The following is an 18,410-nucleotide window of genomic DNA, read 5'->3' on the forward strand; positions in this document are numbered from 1 at the left end:
TGGCCGGGGCAGGGCGCTGTGCCCCCTTCCTTCCCTTCCCCCTTTGCCAGCTTATTGCACATTCGTTTCTGCCTCGCCCCCCCCCGGCCCTGCCAGCCTCTCCCTCCAGTCAAACAGAGCATCAGGACCCCCTCTGCCCTCCTCCCCCCCACCCCCCGGCGTCCCCATCCCAAGGGAAGGGAAGGACCCCCAGCCCCCAGGCCAGGAGGGCTGCTGTCGGGGGGCGCAGCAGGGGCGCCCCCTGCCCGGATCCTGCCGCGGTAAATGAAGCCATGCAAAGGGCGAGGGCCGAGGGGGGCAGGGGGAGGAAGCAGGAGGAGGAGGAGGAGGAGAAAATGAAGGCTGATAAGGGAGAACAGAACTGAGGAGGGGGAGGAAGAACGCAGCGCGGCAGAGTGCTCAGGGCTCCGCTTTCTTGTCCTCTTCTTGTAAACAAGCTCAGCGCTTCCCAGCAGCGAGGAGGAGGAGGAGGAGGAGGAGGAGGAGGAGGAGGAGGAGGAGGAGGAGGAGGAGGAGGAGTAGTGAAAAGGCTGAAGGTCCAAAGCGGGGCTGGAGGCTCCGGGAGGTCCTGTTCAGTGCATTCAGCGAACGTCGCAGCCGGGGAGAGAAAACCCAAGCGGGGGAGGGGTTGGGTTCGTGTTTTTTGGGGGGGGGGTTGTCCTTTCTTTTCTCGCTGTTCTTTATTCGTTTGGGGTTTTTGTTGGTGGTGTTTTTTTTCGTCTGTTTCGTTTAAAATCTTCATTGCTTAAAGCTGAGAGAAACCAAAGAGCGGAGGGGGAGCTCCGGGGCAGCCCTCCGCGGGGATGGCTCAAACGTCTCTGCGCTCCCCCGAGAGAGAGAACCTTCCGGCTGGGGGGCTGGGAGGGGGGGGGCTGGGGTCGGTTTGGTTGTTTTGAGCTCCTCCAACGACTCCACCGCCCCCCCCCCCCCCTTCCCCTCCCCGCCCCGGGGGTCCTGGCCCCGCTCAGAGCCGGGTCTGCGCCTCGGGCACGTAGATCTCGATGCTGTCGGCGCTCTCGGTGGCCGAGTTCTGCCGCACCGAGGCCGCCCTCTTGGCGGCCATCAGCCTCTTGCGAGCCTCCTGCCGCTGCTTGTCGCCCTCGGAGGCTTTGTCCCGGGTCAGCTGCGATTTGGCCTTGGCCGGCTTCTTTGGCACGGGAGGGGGGGGTTTCTTCTCTTCCTTTAGGGAGACAGTGAGGAGAAATCCCAACAGAGAGTAAACATGCAAGGTGGCAGGGGGCTGGCAGGGGGCTGGCAGGGGGCTGGCAGGGGGCTGGCAGGGGGCTGGCAGGGGGCTGGCAGGGGGCTGGCAGGGGGCTGGGGGATCAGGGTTGAGGGCTGAGGCAGGGGCTCCAAGCTCAGCTCTCCCCCCAACCTGTGGGCTCCCCCCTCCCCGGGCTCTCCTCCCTCCCTACCCCCCCAATGGGCTCTCCCCTCCACCTCTGGGCTCTCCTCCCCCCACTCTGGGCTCTCCTCCCTTCCCCTCTGGGATCTCGTCAGGAATTCTGGCAAGGAAAGTTGGATGTCAGAGAATCCCAGAATGGGTTGGGCTGGGTTGGGAGGGAGCCCAAAGCTCAGCCAGCTCCAGCCCCCTGCCATGGGCAGGGACCCCTCCCACCAGCACAGGCTGCTCAAGGCCTCATCCAGCCTGGTCCTGAGCACCTCCAGGCAGGAGGCAGCCACAGCCTCCCTGGGCAGCCTGTGCCAGAGTCTCCCCAGCCTCACTGCCAACAATTCCTCCTCTCCACTCTCAGTCTCTCCTCTCCCAGCTCAAATCCATTGTTCCTCTCCTGGCTCTCCCAGCCCTTGTCCAGAGTCCCTCCCCAGCTCCCCTGGAGCCCTTCAGACTCTGCCACTCAGCTTCCCCAGCAGTGTGCCAGGGCTGCAGCTCATGGCACAGAGCTTCCATGGACACAGACTGTGGACTGCATCCAGCTCTGAGCACAGCCCCAGGCAGCACCCAGGCTGAACTGCAGAATGTTCAGAGCCACAGGGGCACAGCATAGCCCAAGGGCATCAAGCCTGGCCCAGGGGCACAGCCTGGCCCAGGGGCATCAGCCTGGCCCAGGGGCACAGCCTGGCCCAGGGGCACAGCATAGCCCAGGGGCACAGCCTGGCCCAGGGGCACAGCCTGGCCCAGGGGCATAGCATAGCCCAGGGGCACAGCCTGGCCCAGGGGCACAGCCTGGCCCAGGGGCACAGCCTGGCCCAGGGGCATAGCATAGCCCAGGGGCACAGCCTGGCCCAGGGGCACAGCATAGCCCAGGGGCACAGCCTGGCCCAGGGGCACAGCCCGGCCCAGGGGCACAGCCTGGCCCAGGGGCACAGCCTGGCCCAGGGGCACAGCATAGCCCAGGGGCACAGCATAGCCCAGGGGCACAGCCTGGCCCAGGGGCACAGCCTAGCCCAGGGGCACAGCCTGGCTCAGGGGCACAGCCTGGCCCAGGGGCACAGCCTGGCCCAGGGGCACAGCATAGCCCAGGGGCACAGCCTGGCCCAGGGGCACAGCCTGTCTTCACCCCCCAAAGGTTCCAGCAGGTGGTTTTGGTACCCCTCAGGTGCCAGGAGCAGGTGCCAGCACCCATGCAGTGCTTGTGACACCAGAGGCCTCTGTGTCCCTGCCTTAAGCACACACTCTCCACCCTTCCCCCTCCCCCCAGCTGCTTTCCTGCCCTTGTACCAAACCGCACTGCTCTCAAGGGATGGCCTCAGAGCACTGCAAGGCCAGGAGATTGCTCTGCACAAGTGCAAGGTGGCAGCAGCCCAGAGGGGTTCTGTGTGCTCTGCCCACTCCCCACTGCCCCCCACTCACCTTTCTCTCTGGTGTCTCTGCCAGCTGCCAGCTGTTAGCCTTCAGGTGGTACAGCTCATCAAACTTCATGCTGATGTCTTCAATGGACAGCTGCAGGAGGTCCCAAAACCCAGCCAGGTCCTGGGCTGTGGGTCTGGGATTGGCATTAGGGTTCTAGGAAGGAAAGCAGAAGCTCTCAGAAGGATGCACAGCAGTCCCCACAGCTTGCATGGGCACCCCTGGCATGCCTGGCAGCTGGGGGGCCAGGAACCTCCCAGGGGGACACCAGCCCTGACTATGCAGCCCTGAGCCAGCAAGGAGCACTTGCAGCCCAGAGAGCCAAGCAGAGCCTGGGCTGCAGCAAGAGAAGTGTGGCCAGCAGGGCCAGGGAGGGGATTCTGCCCCTCTGCTCCACTCTGCTGAGCCCACAGCTGCAGCTCTGGGGCCAGCTCTGGAGCCTCTGTGCCAGGAAGGCTCTGGAGGGGCTGGAAGGTGTCCAGAGCAGGGCCACGAGGAGGAGCAGAGGGCTGGAGCTGCTCTGCTCTGGAGACAGCCTGAGAGAGTTGGGGTTGTGCAGGCTGCAGAGGAGAAGGCTCCCAGGAGAGCTTCTGGTGGCCTGCCAGGAGCTGCAGGGGGCTGCAAGCAAGCTGGGGAGGGACTTTGGAGGGGGTCAGGGAGGGATAGGGGTCTGGGACACCTCTGAGGGGGGCAGGAATCAGGCCTGGGACAGGGAGGCAGCAATGGGCACTGGCAGCCCAGAAGGCCAAGGGCAGCTGAGCTGCTTCTGGGCTGCCAGTGCCCATTGGCAGAGGTGGAGGGAGAGGATCCTGCCCCTCTGCTCTGGGGTGTGAGGGAGGGACAGGACTGGGGGGGATGGAGCAGCACTAGAAGTGGGGAGCTGGAGCTTGGCTGTGAGGAAGAAGTTGTTGGCCAGGAGGGTGGTGAGAGCCTGGCACAGGCTGCCCAGGGAGGTGGTGGAAGCCTCCTGCCTGGAGGTGTTTGCAGCCAGGCTGGAGGTGGCTGTGAGCAACCTGCTGTGGTGTGAGGTGTCCCTGCCCATGGCAGGGGGTTGGGGCTGGCTGAGCCTTGGGGTCCCTTCCAGCCCTGGCAGATCTCTGACTCCATCACTTCCAGCTCAGGAAGCAGAGCTCCTCACTGCAGTTCTGCTGTAGAAGCCTGAACCCCCCTGCCAGAGCCACTCTGTGGCAGCAGCCAAAGGCTCCCAGCCCCCAGGGCTGCCCCAGCCAGCACTCAGCCCACAGCAGCAGCTCCAGGGGAAGGTCTCCCAACAAGGGATCCAGAGCTGCAGGACTGTGGTTCCTGGCAGAGAGATCCTCCTTCCAGGGAGGGGGATGATGGAATGGCCACAGCAGGATGCAGAGCACAGCTCTGACACTTGGCTGCCACTGCACAGCAGCCCAGCAGGGCCTTCAGCAGCAGAACTGCCACAGCCCCTCCTGAGCCAGCCTGAGGCAGCAGCATTGCTGAGGCCAAGGTTGGAGCATTTCAAGCAGCTGAAGCTTCGCCCAAGGTCAGAGTCTTCCGAGTCCTGAGACATCTGAGCTGCCACCCTAGGCCTGGATCGTCTCAGGAGAGCATGGGATCAGCTCTGAGCAGCAGGGACAGAGCTGAAAGGGAGGCCTCAGCACAGAGCTCCGTGGACAGCCTGGCAGCTCGAGGCACTGCTGCCCAGCTCTCCGCTGTGCTCAGGCAGCCAGCAGCCAGCACAGCTCAGCACTGCTCCCCCTCCTCCTCCCAGAGTTAGGGACCCTAAGGCTTTTCTGGGCAGGCAAAGGGAATCCCCCCCTGAGGAAGTCTGCAAAGTTCAGACCATGCTAAAGCTGGAGGGCAAAAGGGAACCAGAGCTTGCCACCCGTGCCCAGGTGTGCCCTGCTCACCTCTCAGCAAGGTCAAACCCTTGCATTACACCAGCTCACAGCTCAGAGGATGCCAGGGGTTGGAAGGGACCTCTGGAGAGCTTCCAGACCAAGCCCCTGCCAGAGCAGGAGCAGAGAATCCAGCACAGGAACACAGGAACACATCCAGACAGGGCTGGGAAGGCTCCAGAGCAGGAGGCTCCACAACCTCTCTGGGCAGCCTGCTCCAGGGCTCTGGGAGCCTCCCAGTGCAGAAGTTCCTCCTCATGGTGAGCTGGAACCTCCTGTGCTGCAGTTTCCATCCACTGCCCCTTGGCCTGTCCCAGGGCACAGTGATCAGATCAGGCCATCGATCAGATCCCTCTCAGGCTTCTTCTCTCCAGACTGAACACCCCCAGGGCTCTCAGCCTCTCCTCCCCAGGCAGTGTTGCAGTCCCTTGCAGCCCTCCCTTGGATTCTCTGCAGCAGCTCCCTGTCCCTCCTGAGCTGGGGAGCCCAGAGCTGGATGCAGTATTCCAGGGGAGGTCTCAGCAGGGCAGAGCTGGGGGGGAGTGGAACCTCCCTGGCCCTGCTGGCCACACTCTGCTGAATGCACTCCAGGACCCCCTTGGCCCCCAGGGCACAGCCTTGTCCCCAGGGAGGAACCATCCTGTTCTAGCAGCCAGGAGCTCCATGCACAGCACCTCTGGGGGAGCAGAGCAGACTGCTCAGACACCCAGGGGCAAAGCCTCAGTGTTTCACCTCGGAAAGACCTTCAGGAGCGAGAAGCAGGAGGCAGCCTGCCGGCCACACAGCAGCAGGCCTGGGTCACGCTGCACACTGCAGTGTGCTCAGCTTGCCCTGCTCAGGCCGGCAGAGTTCCCCTGTGCCCACGTGAGGAGCAGCAGCAGGAGCTGCAAACCCTGATCCCTGAGCAGAGCCAGCCCAGGAGCTGCCTGTGCAGGGAGAGGGGGAAGCCCTCAGCCCCCCAGTGCTCAGCTGCTGCGTCCCAGCGGCGCTCAGCCCCCCTGGCCCGGCGCTCAGCCCGCCCTGGGCTGTCTGCACAGCGGCAGAAGCCTGTCCAGGGGCCTGGGATGCTGCTGAGACACCACCCCCTCCCCCCAGCCAGGAGAAACAGAGCCAGACTCACCAAGTTCTGCTCACAGAGGCCATGGAACTGCTGGAATTTCTGTGACATTAGCAACTGTGCACTGCCCACTGCACTCAGGACCTTGCCCAGGACTGTGGAGAACGGAAACCAAAGGAGAGAAGCAGCTCAGCTGAAGAGCCTGAAGTGGGGCAGAGGACACTCCTGGCTCAGGGGAAAAGGACTCTCAGAGGTCCCCAGGGAAAGCTGTACCCAAGGCACAACCTACCTCTGCCTTCCCCACCTGGTCCTGCTCCTCCCAGAGCAGGTCCAGAGCCAGAACATCAGCTCAGAGGGGGCAGAAAGTGCCTTCAGCCCCCCAGCCAGCCCCCCCCCCCCCCATAGCAGGGGCTGCTGCCACCTGCCCTCCCACCCCCGCAGGAGGGGAAGGCAGCAGGGAGCTGAACCTGTCCCAGGCTGGGCTCCCTGCTGTGCTCAGGGGGGCTCCAAAGGCAGCAGCAATCCTCTGCTTCCCCCAGCAGAGACAGGGCAGGGGCCCTGCCCTCCCGCTGTGGGGCTGAGCTGTGCCCTCTCCCCGCTCTGCTGCTCACCCACTGAAGCAGTCCTGGGTGGGGGCACAAGTGTGAGGTGGGCTCCCTGCATGCCCACCAAGGAGGGCACAGATCCATCTCCCAGGGGGTCAGAGGTGCGATGCCACACCGCTGTGGGCGCCTTCTCTTGCCACAGGCCAAGCAAGGGCATCTCCTGGGGCAAGGAGGGCACTGGCACTACCTGCCCAGCCTGGCAGCCGGGGCAAGAGGATTAGAGATTAGCTGCCCCCGGCCCTGGCAGCTCCAAGGCAGCCTGACCTGTGCCAGCTATGAACAGGAATAACCCCAGGCAGACTCAGCGCCCAGGCCTTGCCCCCTGCTGCCCACGCAGCCCCTCCTGGCTGCAGCAGCAGCTCAGCTCCTGCCAGCCCGCTGGCAAAGAACGGAGCAAGGCCAAGGAGGCTGAGCCCAGGGCCAGCCAGCGGCCTCCTGCTGCCTGAGCTGTGCCCAGCACACAGCCACCCAGCTGCCCCCCCGAGGACTCCTCCCTGCTGGGCAGAGGCCCTGTGCCCACTGCCCCTGCAGCTGTGGCCTGGGCTCGCTGCCCCTCTGCCAGCCAGGCTCTGGCTGGCACGCCGCAGTGCGAGGCTCAGGCAGGGACAGAGACCCCACAGCCCCCCTGAGGCAGCAGGGGATGGGCAGAGCCTGCACCCTGCCCTGCAGGCTTGGGTGCTGCATCCTGTGTGCAGCTACTGGCAGAGGAGCTCCCAGAATGCACGTGGGACACCCCCCATGCATGTGTGCCAGCCCCCCATGCATGTGTGCCAGCCCCCCATGCATGTGTGCCTCTGAGGGGGGCAGGAATCAGGCCTGGGACAGGGAGCCAGCAATGGGCACTGGCAGCCCAGAAGGCCAAGGGCAGCTGAGCTGCTTCTGGGCTGCCAGTGCCCATTGGCAGAGGTGGAGGGAGAGGATCCTGCCCCTCTGCTCTGGGGTGTGAGGGAGGGACAGGACTGGGGGGGATGGAGCAGCACTAGAAGTGGGGAGCTGGAGCTTGGCTGTGAGGAAGAAGTTGTTGGCCAGGAGGGTGGTGAGAGCCTGGCACAGGCTGCCCAGGGAGGTGGTGGAAGCCTCCTGCCTGGAGGTGTTTGCAGCCAGGCTGGAGGTGGCTGTGAGCAACCTGCTGTGGTGTGAGGTGTCCCTGCCCATGGCAGGGGCTTGGGGCTGGCTGAGCCTTGGGGTCCCTTCCAGCCCTGTGGTGAACTCCTCTATGGTCACTTCTTACCCCCCTGCCCCCTTCCCCACGGACAGGAGCAGCTTGGCCCACGCCTGGCACCTCCCAGCGGGGGCTGCCGGCGGCCGGCCTGGTGCTGGGTGCCAGTCCCTCGGTGTGGGGGGAGCTGCCCGGGGGGCTGCCAGAGGCCAGCCCAGAGCTCAGTGCCGGTCCCTCGGCGCGGGGGGAGCTGCCTGGGGGGCTGCCAGAGGCCAGCCCAGAGCTCAGTGCCGGTCCCTCGGCGCGGGGGGAGCTGCCCGGGGGGCTGCCAGAGGCCAGCCCAGAGCTCAGTGCCGGTCCCTCGGCGCGGGGGGAGCTGCCCGGGGGGCTGCCAGAGGCCAGCCCAGAGCTCAGTGCCGGTCCCTCGGTGTGGGGGGAGCTGCCCGGGGGGCTGCCAGAGGCCAGCCCAGAGCTCAGTGCCGGTCCCTCGGCGCGGGGGGAGCTGCCCGGGGGGCTGCCAGAGGCCAGCCCAGAGCTCAGTGCCGGTCCCTCGGCGCGGGGGGAGCTGCCCGGGGGTGCTGCCGGCCGGCACCCACCTTCCTCGGAGAGGTTGTTCTCTTTGGTCTCCTGGTCCATCTGGCGGCACCAGCCCTCCAGCCGCTCCGTCTCCGCCTGCAGCAGCTTCAGGAACCAGAAGCCGTCCCTGCGGCAGGCGCCCGGCTGGGGGGGCTCCGAGGGGCAGCTGGAGGAGGTCTCGAGCCAGGGGTCGGGCGGAGGGAGGGAGGAAGGCTCCAGGGCGGGGTCAGCGCTTTCTCCATAGGAGAGGTTTCTCTTGACCTGCGAGGGCTTGGCCGGCGGCCGGGCGGCGTCGCCGGCGGGGGGGCACTCGGCCGGGCCTCTCTCAGACGCTCTGCAGCCGGAGCCCTCCGCCTCCTGCCGCTCGCAGTCCGCCTCCTGCTTGGAGGACATGCTGCGGGGCTGGCCGCTCCTGCGGGCGCCGCGGGCAGCGCCTCAGCCGCGGGCACGGCCGGCCCGCACCCGCACTCGCACCCACCCACACACACATCCGCACACACCCGCACCCACCCGCATCCGCACCCACCCGCATCTGCACCCATTTGCACGCACACCCGCCCACCCGCACGCACGCACACACACCCACCCGCACCCACCCACACACACATCCGCACACACCCGCATCCGCACCCACCCGCATCCGCACCCACCCGCATCTGCACCCATTCGCACGCACACCCGCCCACCCGCACGCACGCACACACACCCACCCGCACACACACCCACCCGCACCCACCCACCCACACACACATCCGCACACACCCGCACCCACCCGCATCCGCACCCATCCGCACGCACACCCGCCCACCCGCACGCACGCACACCCGCCCACCCGCACGCACGCACACCCGCCCACCCGCACGCACGCACACCCACCCACCCGCACACACACCCACCCGCACCCACCCACACACACATCCGCACACACCCGCACCCACCCGCATCCGCACCCATCCGCACGCACACCCGCCCACCCGCACGCACACGCGCCTGCACCCACTCGCACGCACACCCACCCACACTCGCCCGCACGCGCACCCACCCGCACACACACCCACACCCACCCGTATGACCCCCCCACACCCACACCTGCACACACCCGCGTGCACACCCACACACACCCACACACACCTCCCCCAAACCCGCACCCACACCCGCACCCCCCCCCACATCCGCACCCACACACACCTGCACCCACCCGCACCCGCACGCACACCCACACACCCCCGCACCCACCCTCATGCACACCCGCACACCCCCGCACCCGCCTGCACGCACACCCACCCACCCACACCCACCCGCACGCACACCCACACCCACCCGCGCACACCCACACACCCCCGCACCCACCTGCACGCACACCCACACCCACACCCAGCCACACCCACACACACCCGCACCCACCTGCACACACACCCACACCCACACCCAGCCACACCCACACCCACCCGCACACCCACACCCACACCCACCCGCATCCACCTGCACGCACACCCACACCCACACCCAGCCACACCCACAAACAGCCACACCCACCCACATGCACACCCGTGCACACCCACCCACACCCACCTGCACGCACACCCACACCCACACCCAGCCACACCCACAAACAGCCACACCCACCCACATGCACACCCGCGCACACCCACACACACCCGCACCCACCTGCACGCACACCCACACCCACACCCACACCCAGCCACACCCACCCGCACACCCGCACACACACCCACCCGCATGCACACCGACACACACCCACGCCCCCCTCCACGCCCCCCCCCCATGCACACCCACACCCACATGCATGCACCCCCCCCCCCCCGCACACACCCACACCCCCGCCACTTCCCCCTCCCCACTGTACTGGCAGCAGGCTGCCCTGCCCTGCCCCATCCTGCCCTGCCCCACCCAGCTCCGCCCTGCCCCACCCTGCCCTGCCCACAGCCAGGCACAACACAGCTGGGCAGAGAAGGAGAAGGCTGCTCCCTGCAGCAGGCTGCTGACAGCAGGGGCTGAGGGGCAGTTCCAGGCACAGCTGGCAGTGGGCTCCACACACACACAGCTGGCACTGGGGCTGGCACTAGGGCTGCACAAACACAGCTGGCACTGCAGCTGGCACTCAGGTTGCACACACACAGCTGGCACTGGGGCTGTGCACACAGAGCTGGCACTGCAGCTGGCACTGGGGTTGCACACACACAGCTGGCACTGGGCTGCACACACACAGCTGGCACTGGGGCTGCACACACACAGCTGGCACTGCAGCTGGCACTGGCGCTGCGCACACAGAGCTGGCACTGGCGCTGCACACACAGAGCTGGCACTGGGCTGCACACACACAGCTGGCACTGGGGCTGCACACACACAGCTGGCACTGGCACTGCACACACAGAGCTGGCACTGGGGTTGCACACACAGAGCTGGCACTGGGCTGCACACACACAGCTGGCACTGGGGCTGCACACACACAGCTGGCACTGGCACTGCACACACAGAGCTGGCACTGGGGTTGCACACACACAGCTGGCACTGGGGCTGCACACACACAGCTGGCACTGGCACTGCACACACAGAGCTGGCACTGGGGTTGCACACACACAGCTGGCACTGGGGCTGCACACACACAGCTGGCACTGGGTCTGCGCACACACAGCTGGCACTGGGCTGCTCACACACAGCTGGCACTGCAGCTGGCACTGGGGCTGCACACACACAGCTGGCATTGGGGCTGCACACAGCTGGCACTGCAGCTGGCACTGGGTCTGCACACAGAGCTGGCACTGGGGTCCTGAGCTGCCTCCCTTTGGCTGTTTTCACAACCATCTCCTCTGCAGCAGCTGTGTGCTGTGGGGAACTGCTCTCCAGGAGCTCTCACTCCCCACCACTCATGCTGGACACAGAGCAGGGGGCAGCAGGAGGGGGGGCAGCAGGAGGGGGGGGCAGCAGGAGGGGGGGCAGCAGGAGGGGGGGCAGCAGGGGGGGGCAGCGGGGGGGCAGTGCAGGGTCAGGGGGGGCAGCAGCGGGGGGGGGCAGCAGCGGGGGGGGAGCAGCAGCGGGGGGGGAGCAGCAGCAGGGTCAGGGGGGGCAGCTGCCAGCACCTCCAGCCCTTCACTCACCTCCACTCGTCCTCCACCTGCACCCCGATGGACTGGAACTTGGTGGCCGCTGGGGGCGGCTCCTCCTTGGCCACTGGCTGCAGACAATCGACCTGGTGGGACACAAGCAGGCAGAGAGCCCCCCAGGCCCCCGCTGCTGGCACTGCTCCCTGCAGGGCAGGGCTGCTGCACGCAGCCAGCTGGCACCGCCCCGGGGCCCCGGGCTCGGCTCGGGCTGGTCCGGCCCGGCCGCTGCTCCGAGGGCGCTCGGCTCTGCCGCCCAGCGCTGCGGCTGTGCCAGGCTGGGCAGGGGCTGTGCCTCCCCCGGGGGGCAGCTCTGTGCATGGCACCCAAACAGCCAGCAGCTTCCAGAGAGGGCAGGGAGCTGAGGGAGGCCTGGGCAGGCAGGCAGGGAGAGAGCTTCTGCTGCTGTGAGGGAGCTTGGGGCAGGCAGGGAGAGAGCTTCTGCTGCTGCTGTGAGGGAGCTTGGGGCAGGCAGGGAGAGAGCTTCTGCTGCTGCTGTGAGGGAGCTTGGGGCAGGCAGGCAGGGAGAGAGCTTCTGCTGCTGCTCTGGGGGAGCTTGGGGCAGGCAGGGAGAGAGCTTCTGCTGCTGCTCTGAGGGAGCTTGGGGCAGGCAGGGAGAGAGCTTCTGCTGCTGCTCTGGGGAGCTTGGGGCAGGCAGGGAGAGAGCTTCTGCTGCTGCTCTGGGGGAGCTTGGGGCAGGCAGGGAGAGAGCTTCTGCTGCTGCTCTGGGGGAGCTTGGGGCAGGCAGGGAGAGAGCTTCTGCTGCTGCTCTGAGGGAGCTTGGGGCAGGCAGGGAGAGAGCTTCTGCTGCTGCTCTGGGGAGCTTGGGGCAGGCAGGGAGAGAGCTTCTGCTGCTGCTCTGGGGGAGCTTGGGGCAGGCAGGGAGAGAGCTTCTGCTGCTGCTGTGAGGGAGCTTGGGGCAGGCAGGGAGAGAGCTTCTGCTGCTGCTCTGAGGGAGCTTGGGGCAGGCAGGCAGGGAGAGAGCTTCTCCTGCTGCTGTGAGGGAGCTTGGGGCAGGCAGGGAGAGAGCTTCTGCTGCTGCTGTGAGGGAGCTTGGGGCAGGCAGGGAGCTTCTGCTGCTGCTGTGAGGGAGCTTGGGGCAGGCAGGGAGAGAGCTTCTGCTGCTGCTGTGAGGGAGCCTGGGGCAGGCAGGGAGAGAGCTTCTGCTGCTGCTGTGAGGGAGCCTGGGGCAGGCAGGGAGCTTCTGCTGCTGCTGTGAGGGAGCTTGGGGCAGGCAGGGAGAGAGCTTCTGCTGCTGCTGTGAGGGAGCTTGGGGCAGGCAGGGAGAGAGCTTCTGCTGCTGCTGTGAGGGAGCTTGGGGCAGGCAGGGAGAGAGCTTCTGCTGCTGCTCTGGGGGAGCTTGGGGCAGGCAGGGAGAGAGCTTCTGCTGCTGCTCTGGGGGAGCTTGGGGCAGGCAGGCAGGGAGAGAGCTTCTGCTGCTGCTCTGGGGGAGCTTGGGGCAGGCAGGGAGAGAGCTTCTGCTGCTGCTGTGAGGGAGCTTGGGGCAGGCAGGGAGAGAGCTTCTGCTGCTGCTCTGGGGGAGCTTGGGGCAGGCAGGGAGAGAGCTTCTCCTGCTGCTGTGAGGGAGCTTGGGGCAGGCAGGGAGAGAGCTTCTGCTGCTGCTCTGGGGGAGCTTGGGGCAGGCAGGGAGAGAGCTTCTGCTGCTGCTCTGGGGGAGCTTGGGGCAGGCAGGGAGAGAGCTTCTGCTGCTGCTGTGAGGGAGCTTGGGGCAGGCAGGGAGAGAGCTTCTGCTGCTGCTCTGGGGGAGCTTGGGGCAGGCAGGGAGAGAGCTTCTGCTGCTGCTCTGGGGGAGCTTGGGGCAGGCAGGGAGAGAGCTTCTGCTGCTGCTGTGAGGGAGCTTGGGGCAGGCAGGGAGAGAGCTTCTGCTGCTGCTGTGAGGGAGCTTGGGGCAGGCAGGGAGAGAGCTTCTGCTGCTGCTCTGGGGGAGCTTGGGGCAGGCAGGGAGAGAGCTTCTGCTGCTGCTCTGGGGGAGCTTGGGGCAGGCAGGGAGAGAGCTTCTGCTGCTGCTCTGGGGGAGCTTGGGGCAGGCAGGGAGAGAGCTTCTGCTGCTGCTCTGGGGGAGCTTGGGGCAGGCAGGGAGAGAGCTTCTGCTGCTGCTCTGGGGGAGCTTGGGGCAGGCAGGCAGGGAGCTTCTGCTGCTGCTCTGGGGGAGCTTGGGGCAGGCAGGGAGCTTCTCCTGCTGCTCTGGGGGAGCTTGGGGCAGGCAGGCAGGGAGCTTCTCCTGCTGCTCTGGGGGAGCTTGGGGCAGGCAGGGAGCTTCTCCTGCTGCTGTGAGGGAGCTTGGGGCAGGCAGGGAGCTTCTCCTGCTGCTCTGGGGGAGCTTGGGGCAGGCAGGCAGGGAGCTTCTCCTGCTGCTCTGGGGGAGCTTGGGGCAGGCAGGGAGCTTCTCCTGCTGCTGTGAGCTCGGTCAGGGCTGCCCTGGTCCCTCAGAGCGCTGCCGGGGCGGGGGGGCAGGGGCTCCGGGCCGGTCCGGGGCTGGGGGTGGGAGAAGCAGAGGCTTCCATACTTGGATCCCTATGGAGGAGAGCTTCCTCTTGGGGACGGTGTCCAGCTTGGGCTCCTCGCTGGTCAGGGTCCCTTTGTCGCTCTTCAGAGAGGCATCCTGCCGCGGCGGCTCGGCGCCGGCCCGGGGCCTCCCGCCGGGGGTCCTGGCGCTCTCCAGGCTGTCGGAGGAGTTGCTGAGCCCCGACTGGCTGGTGACCTCGCTCTTGGGGTCCTGCCCGTCCAGGTAGGTGTCCTGGGCCGACTCGGTGCTGCTCTGCACCGTGACGGAGATGAAGGGCTTGGAGGTGGTGCGGGGCGGCACGGGGGGCGGCGTCTTCTTATAGGCCACCAGGCAGGAGGAACCTGCGGGGCGGGGGGAGGCAGATCAGGCAGCGGCCCCGGGCAGCTCCCGCGGGGCACCCCAGGGCGAGCGGCAGGGAAGCGGAAGGCAGAGGCAGAGCTGGCGTGCAGGGGGGGGCAGGGGGGCACCACGGCCTGGCACAGCCCGCGGGGCATGGCACAGCCCGCGGGGGCACGGCGGGCATGGCACAGCCCGCGGGGCATGGCACAGCCCGCGGGGGCACCACGGCCTGGCACAGCCCGCGGGGGCACGGCGGGCATGGCACAGCCCGCGGGGGCACCACAGCCTGGCACAGCCCGCGGGGGCACGGCGGGCATGGCACAGCCCGCGGGGCATGGCACAGCCCGCGGGGGCACGGCGGGCATGGCACAGCCCGCGGGGCATGGCACAGCCCGCGGGGGCACGGCGGGCATGGCACAGCCCGCGGGGGCACCACGGCCTGGCACAGCCCGCGGGGCATGGCACAGCCCGCGGGGGCACCACAGCCTGGCACAGCCCGCGGGGGCACCACAGCCTGGCACAGCCCGCGGGGCATGGCACAGCCCGCGGGGGCACGGCGGGCATGGCACAGCCCGCGGGGCATGGCACAGCCCGCGGGGGCACGGCGGGCATGGCACAGCCCGCGGGGGCATGGCACAGCCCGCGGGGCATGGCACAGCCCGCGGGGGCACGGCGGGCATGGCACAGCCCGCGGGGGCACCACGGCCTGGCACAGCCCGCGGGGCATGGCACAGCCCGCGGGGGCACCACAGCCTGGCACAGCCCGCGGGGGCACCACAGCCTGGCACAGCCCGCGGGGCATGGCACAGCCCGCGGGGGCACGGCGGGCATGGCACAGCCCGCGGGGCATGGCACAGCCCGCGGGGGCACGGCGGGCATGGCACAGCCCGCGGGGGCATGGCACAGCCCGCGGGGCATGGCACAGCCCGCGGGGGCACGGCGGGCATGGCACAGCCCGCGGGGGCACCACGGCCTGGCACAGCCTGCACGGCAGGCAGGGCACAGGAGGGCTGCAGGCAGTGGCTGCTGGAAGTCTCCAGGCTGGGGAAGTGCTCCTGGGCTAAGCCCCGAGGGGAAGTGTCCTGGAAGGGGCCAGGGGCTCAGCAGGTGCCAGCTCTCAGTGCCAGGGCCAGGGCGGTGCTTTGGGGAAGGGAAAGAAACCAGGAAGGATGTTAGAGGCTGAGGGCAGAACAGACACCTCTGAAGTACTCTAAGAACCCAGCTGAGGAGCATGGCACCAGCTGGGCACAGCCAGGAGCATGGCAACTGCATAGCACAGCCAGGAGCATGGCACCAGCTGGGCACAGCCAGGCCAGGCTGCTGCTGCAGCTGTGTGCCCAGCAGGCAGGAGCTGTGTGCTGTGCTCCAGGTGGGCACAGGGAGCTGGGCAGGGATCACAGAGGAGCTCCTGCAGGAGCAGAGGGCAGCAGTGGCCTCATCCTGCTCCTGCCCAGGGTGGCAGCCCCCCAGTGAATGCCAGTGCACAGGGTGGGTGCCCAGCCCGAGGCCGCAGTCCTGCTGCAGCCAGAGCCTTCCCCCCCTGCCAGTGCCAGCCCTGTGCCCCAGAGGGAGGCTGTGCTGTGGCAGGGCTGCCCCCTCCTCGGCTCCCTGCTCCCAGCCATGGCTCTTGGCTCTCCAGCACAGGGCTCCTGCCCTCCAGCCCCAAGCCCAGCTTCCCCCTAGCCCCTGGCATGCAGAGGCTGGCAGCCCCCATGGCACCAGCCTGGCTCTGCAGAGCCACAGCCAGCTCCTGAGAGTGCTCCAGGGGCTGCCCCGGGTCCCCTGCTCCACTGCCTGAGCCCAGCCAGGCTCTGCCCTGCAGCTGCTGCACTGCTGGGCTGCCCAGGGCCACACACAAGAGCCCCCAGCCCTGCTGCCCCCGTGGCAGGGACCCACTTGGCACAGATACAGAGCACTGCCCTCACCCACCACGGAGCCACTTCCACCCCAGAGGAGCCACCAGGAGCTGTGCCAGGCCAGAGCCCAGCCCTGCCTGGCAGCAACCCTCTGGCTCCTCAAGCAGCAGCAGGGCAGCAGATCCCTGCTGCTTCCCAGCACCAGCACTGCCCCTGTGCCCTGGCACCTGCCAGCAGGGCACCTGCACACAGCCAGCCCTGGCACAGCTGCCCCCTGCAGCGCAGCACAGGGCAGCACCGAAGGAGCCTGACCCAAGGGGAGGCACTCCCTGGGCACAGGAACTGGCACAGGAAGGGCTGCTGCAGGTGAGACTCCCTGCAGCTCCTTCTGCTCCCCCTGCCTGCCCTGGGGGCTGCCCACACGTGCAGGGCACCCGGGGGGGGAGTGCCAGCTGCCCCGGGCTGCCCCGGGCACAGAGCTGGTGCCAAGCACCCCTGGGAGCCAAACTGCTCCCTGCAGGGACACTGCACAGCTGCTGCAGGAGCCTCACTGCCAGCACCTCAGGGGCCAGCACCTCAGGGGCCAGCACCTCCCCCCCCCAGCACTTCCCCCCCCTGCACTTCCCCCAGCACCTCCACCCCCTGCACCTCCCCTGCACCTCCCCCCCTGCACCTCCCCCCCCAGCACTTCCCCCTGCACTTCCCCCCCCAGCACTTCCCCCTGCACTTCCCCCCCCTGCACTTCCCCCTGCACTTCCCCCCCCAGCACTTCCCCCTGCACTTCCCCCCCCTGCACTTCCCCCTGCACTTCCCCCCCCTGCACTTCCCCCTGCACCTCAGGGGCCTGCACCTCCCCCCGCAGCACTTCCTCCTGCACTTCCCCCCCAGCACTTCCCCCTGCACCTCCCCCTGCACTTCCCCCCCAGCACTTCCCCTGCACCTCCACCCCCTGCACTTCCCCCCCCCCCCGAACTTCCCCCCCAGCACTTCCCCCCCAGCACTTCCCCCTGCACCTCCCCCCCTGCCCCTCCCCCCCTGCACCCCCCCTGCCCCTCCCCCCAGCCCTCGCCCCCGCAGCAGCTGAAGCTGCAGTGCAGAGCAGGAGCTGCGAGGGAGGGGCTGCAGGGCAGGTGGGAGCTGGGCCGCCCCAAGGCCTCTCCGGAGACGCTGCACCCAGGCTGCTGCCACTGCCCGCTGCCGCGGTGCCAGGGGTGGCAGCAGCCCTGGGCCAGCAGCAGGAGCGTGCCCAGGTGGCGGTGCAGGGCGCAGGGCTGCCTCGCCCCCGGGCACCCCTGGCAGCCGCCAGGGCAGGGCTGCGGTGGCCGCGCTGGCAGGGGGCCGGGGGCCCGGCTCAGCTTTCCCAGCTGCTGTTTACCCCCCAGGGGGCTGGGCTGGGCCTGGGGAAGGCAGTGGCTGGCTGGCTGCTATCCATCCCTGCGGGCTCTGGGGAGGGCACAGGGGCAGCAGTGCCCTGGGGCACTGCCACGGCGCTCAGGCTCAGGCCTCCTCCCCACGGGCAGGGTGGGCACAGGCTGCGCTGCCCTGGGCACGGGGGGGGGGGCTGCAGCCTGCCCTCTTGGGGGTCCCCTGGGGCCTTCCAGCCCAGCTGAAGAGCAGAGCTGCTCCTGGGAGGCATCACAGCAGCCCCAGCAGAAGGCCTCTGCCAAAGCAGCCCTGGCCAGAGGTGAGGACTCTGCCAGCTCCCTGCCACACTGCCACTGAGGGCAGCAGCAAGAGGCCTGCAGGGCTGGGGAGGCTTCAGTGAACCCCAGGGAGCTCCCACCAGGGCCCAGGGAGCTCCCACCAGGAACCAGGGAGCTCCCACCAGGGCCCAGGGAGCTCCCAGACCACCCCCAGCCTGAGAGGCTCCCAAGAGCAACAGTGCAGCCAGCCCCCTGCAGCAGCCTGCCCCCTGCAGCAGCCTGCCCCCTGCAGCAGCCAGCCAGCCCCCTGCAGCATCCAGCCCCTGCAGCAGCCTGCCCCTGCAGCAGCCTGCCCCCTGCAGCAGCCTGCCCCTGCAGCAGCCTGCCCCTGCAGCAGCCAGCCCCTGCAGCAGCCAGCCCCCTGCAGCAGCCAGCCCCTGCAGCAGCATCCAGCCCCTGCAGCAGCATCCAGCCCCTGCAGCAGCATCCAGCCCCTGCAGCAGCCAGCCCCCTGCAGCAGCCTGCCCCTGCAGTAGCCTGCCCCTGCAGCAGCCAGCCCCCTGCAGCAGCCAGCCCCCTGCAGCAGCCAGCCCCTGCAGCAGCAGCCTGCCCCTGCAGCAGCCAGCCCCCTGCAGCAGCCAGCCCCTGCAGCAGCAGCCTGCCCCTGCAGCAGCCAGCCCCTGCAGCATCCAGCCCCTGCAGCAGCCAGCCCCCTGCAGCCAGCCAGCCCCTGCAGCAGCCAGCCCCTGCAGCAGCCTGTCCTGCCCCCCCAGCCCTGCCCTTACTCTGTTCCTGGCAGCTGGGGGCAGAGCCAAGGCACTGAGGGAGCCCAGGGCACCCCAGGCCTGG

At 68.3% G+C, this 18,410-nt stretch overlaps 1 protein-coding gene across 1 annotated transcript in view; it reads right to left on the bottom strand.

Moving 5' to 3' along the window:
• Positions 1–933: 933 nt before the first annotated feature.
• DLGAP4 (DLG associated protein 4) overlaps positions 934–18,410 on the bottom strand; it is a 182,316-nt gene continuing 164,839 nt past the window's right edge. Inside the window, exons 10-15 of the mRNA XM_054173383.1 lie at positions 13,724–14,064; positions 11,194–11,285; positions 8,095–8,486; positions 5,798–5,889; positions 2,813–2,965; positions 934–1,180 (exon numbers count right to left, since the gene is read on the bottom strand). Coding sequence (XP_054029358.1) covers positions 965–1,180; positions 2,813–2,965; positions 5,798–5,889; positions 8,095–8,486; positions 11,194–11,285; positions 13,724–14,064 — 1,286 coding nt within the window. The 3' untranslated portion in view covers positions 934–964. The remainder of the gene's footprint in view (positions 1,181–2,812; positions 2,966–5,797; positions 5,890–8,094; positions 8,487–11,193; positions 11,286–13,723; positions 14,065–18,410) is intronic.

This window comes from Dryobates pubescens, chromosome 26, assembly GCF_014839835.1.
Source record: "Dryobates pubescens isolate bDryPub1 chromosome 26, bDryPub1.pri, whole genome shotgun sequence".
Taxonomy (NCBI): Eukaryota; Metazoa; Chordata; class Aves; order Piciformes; family Picidae; genus Dryobates; species Dryobates pubescens.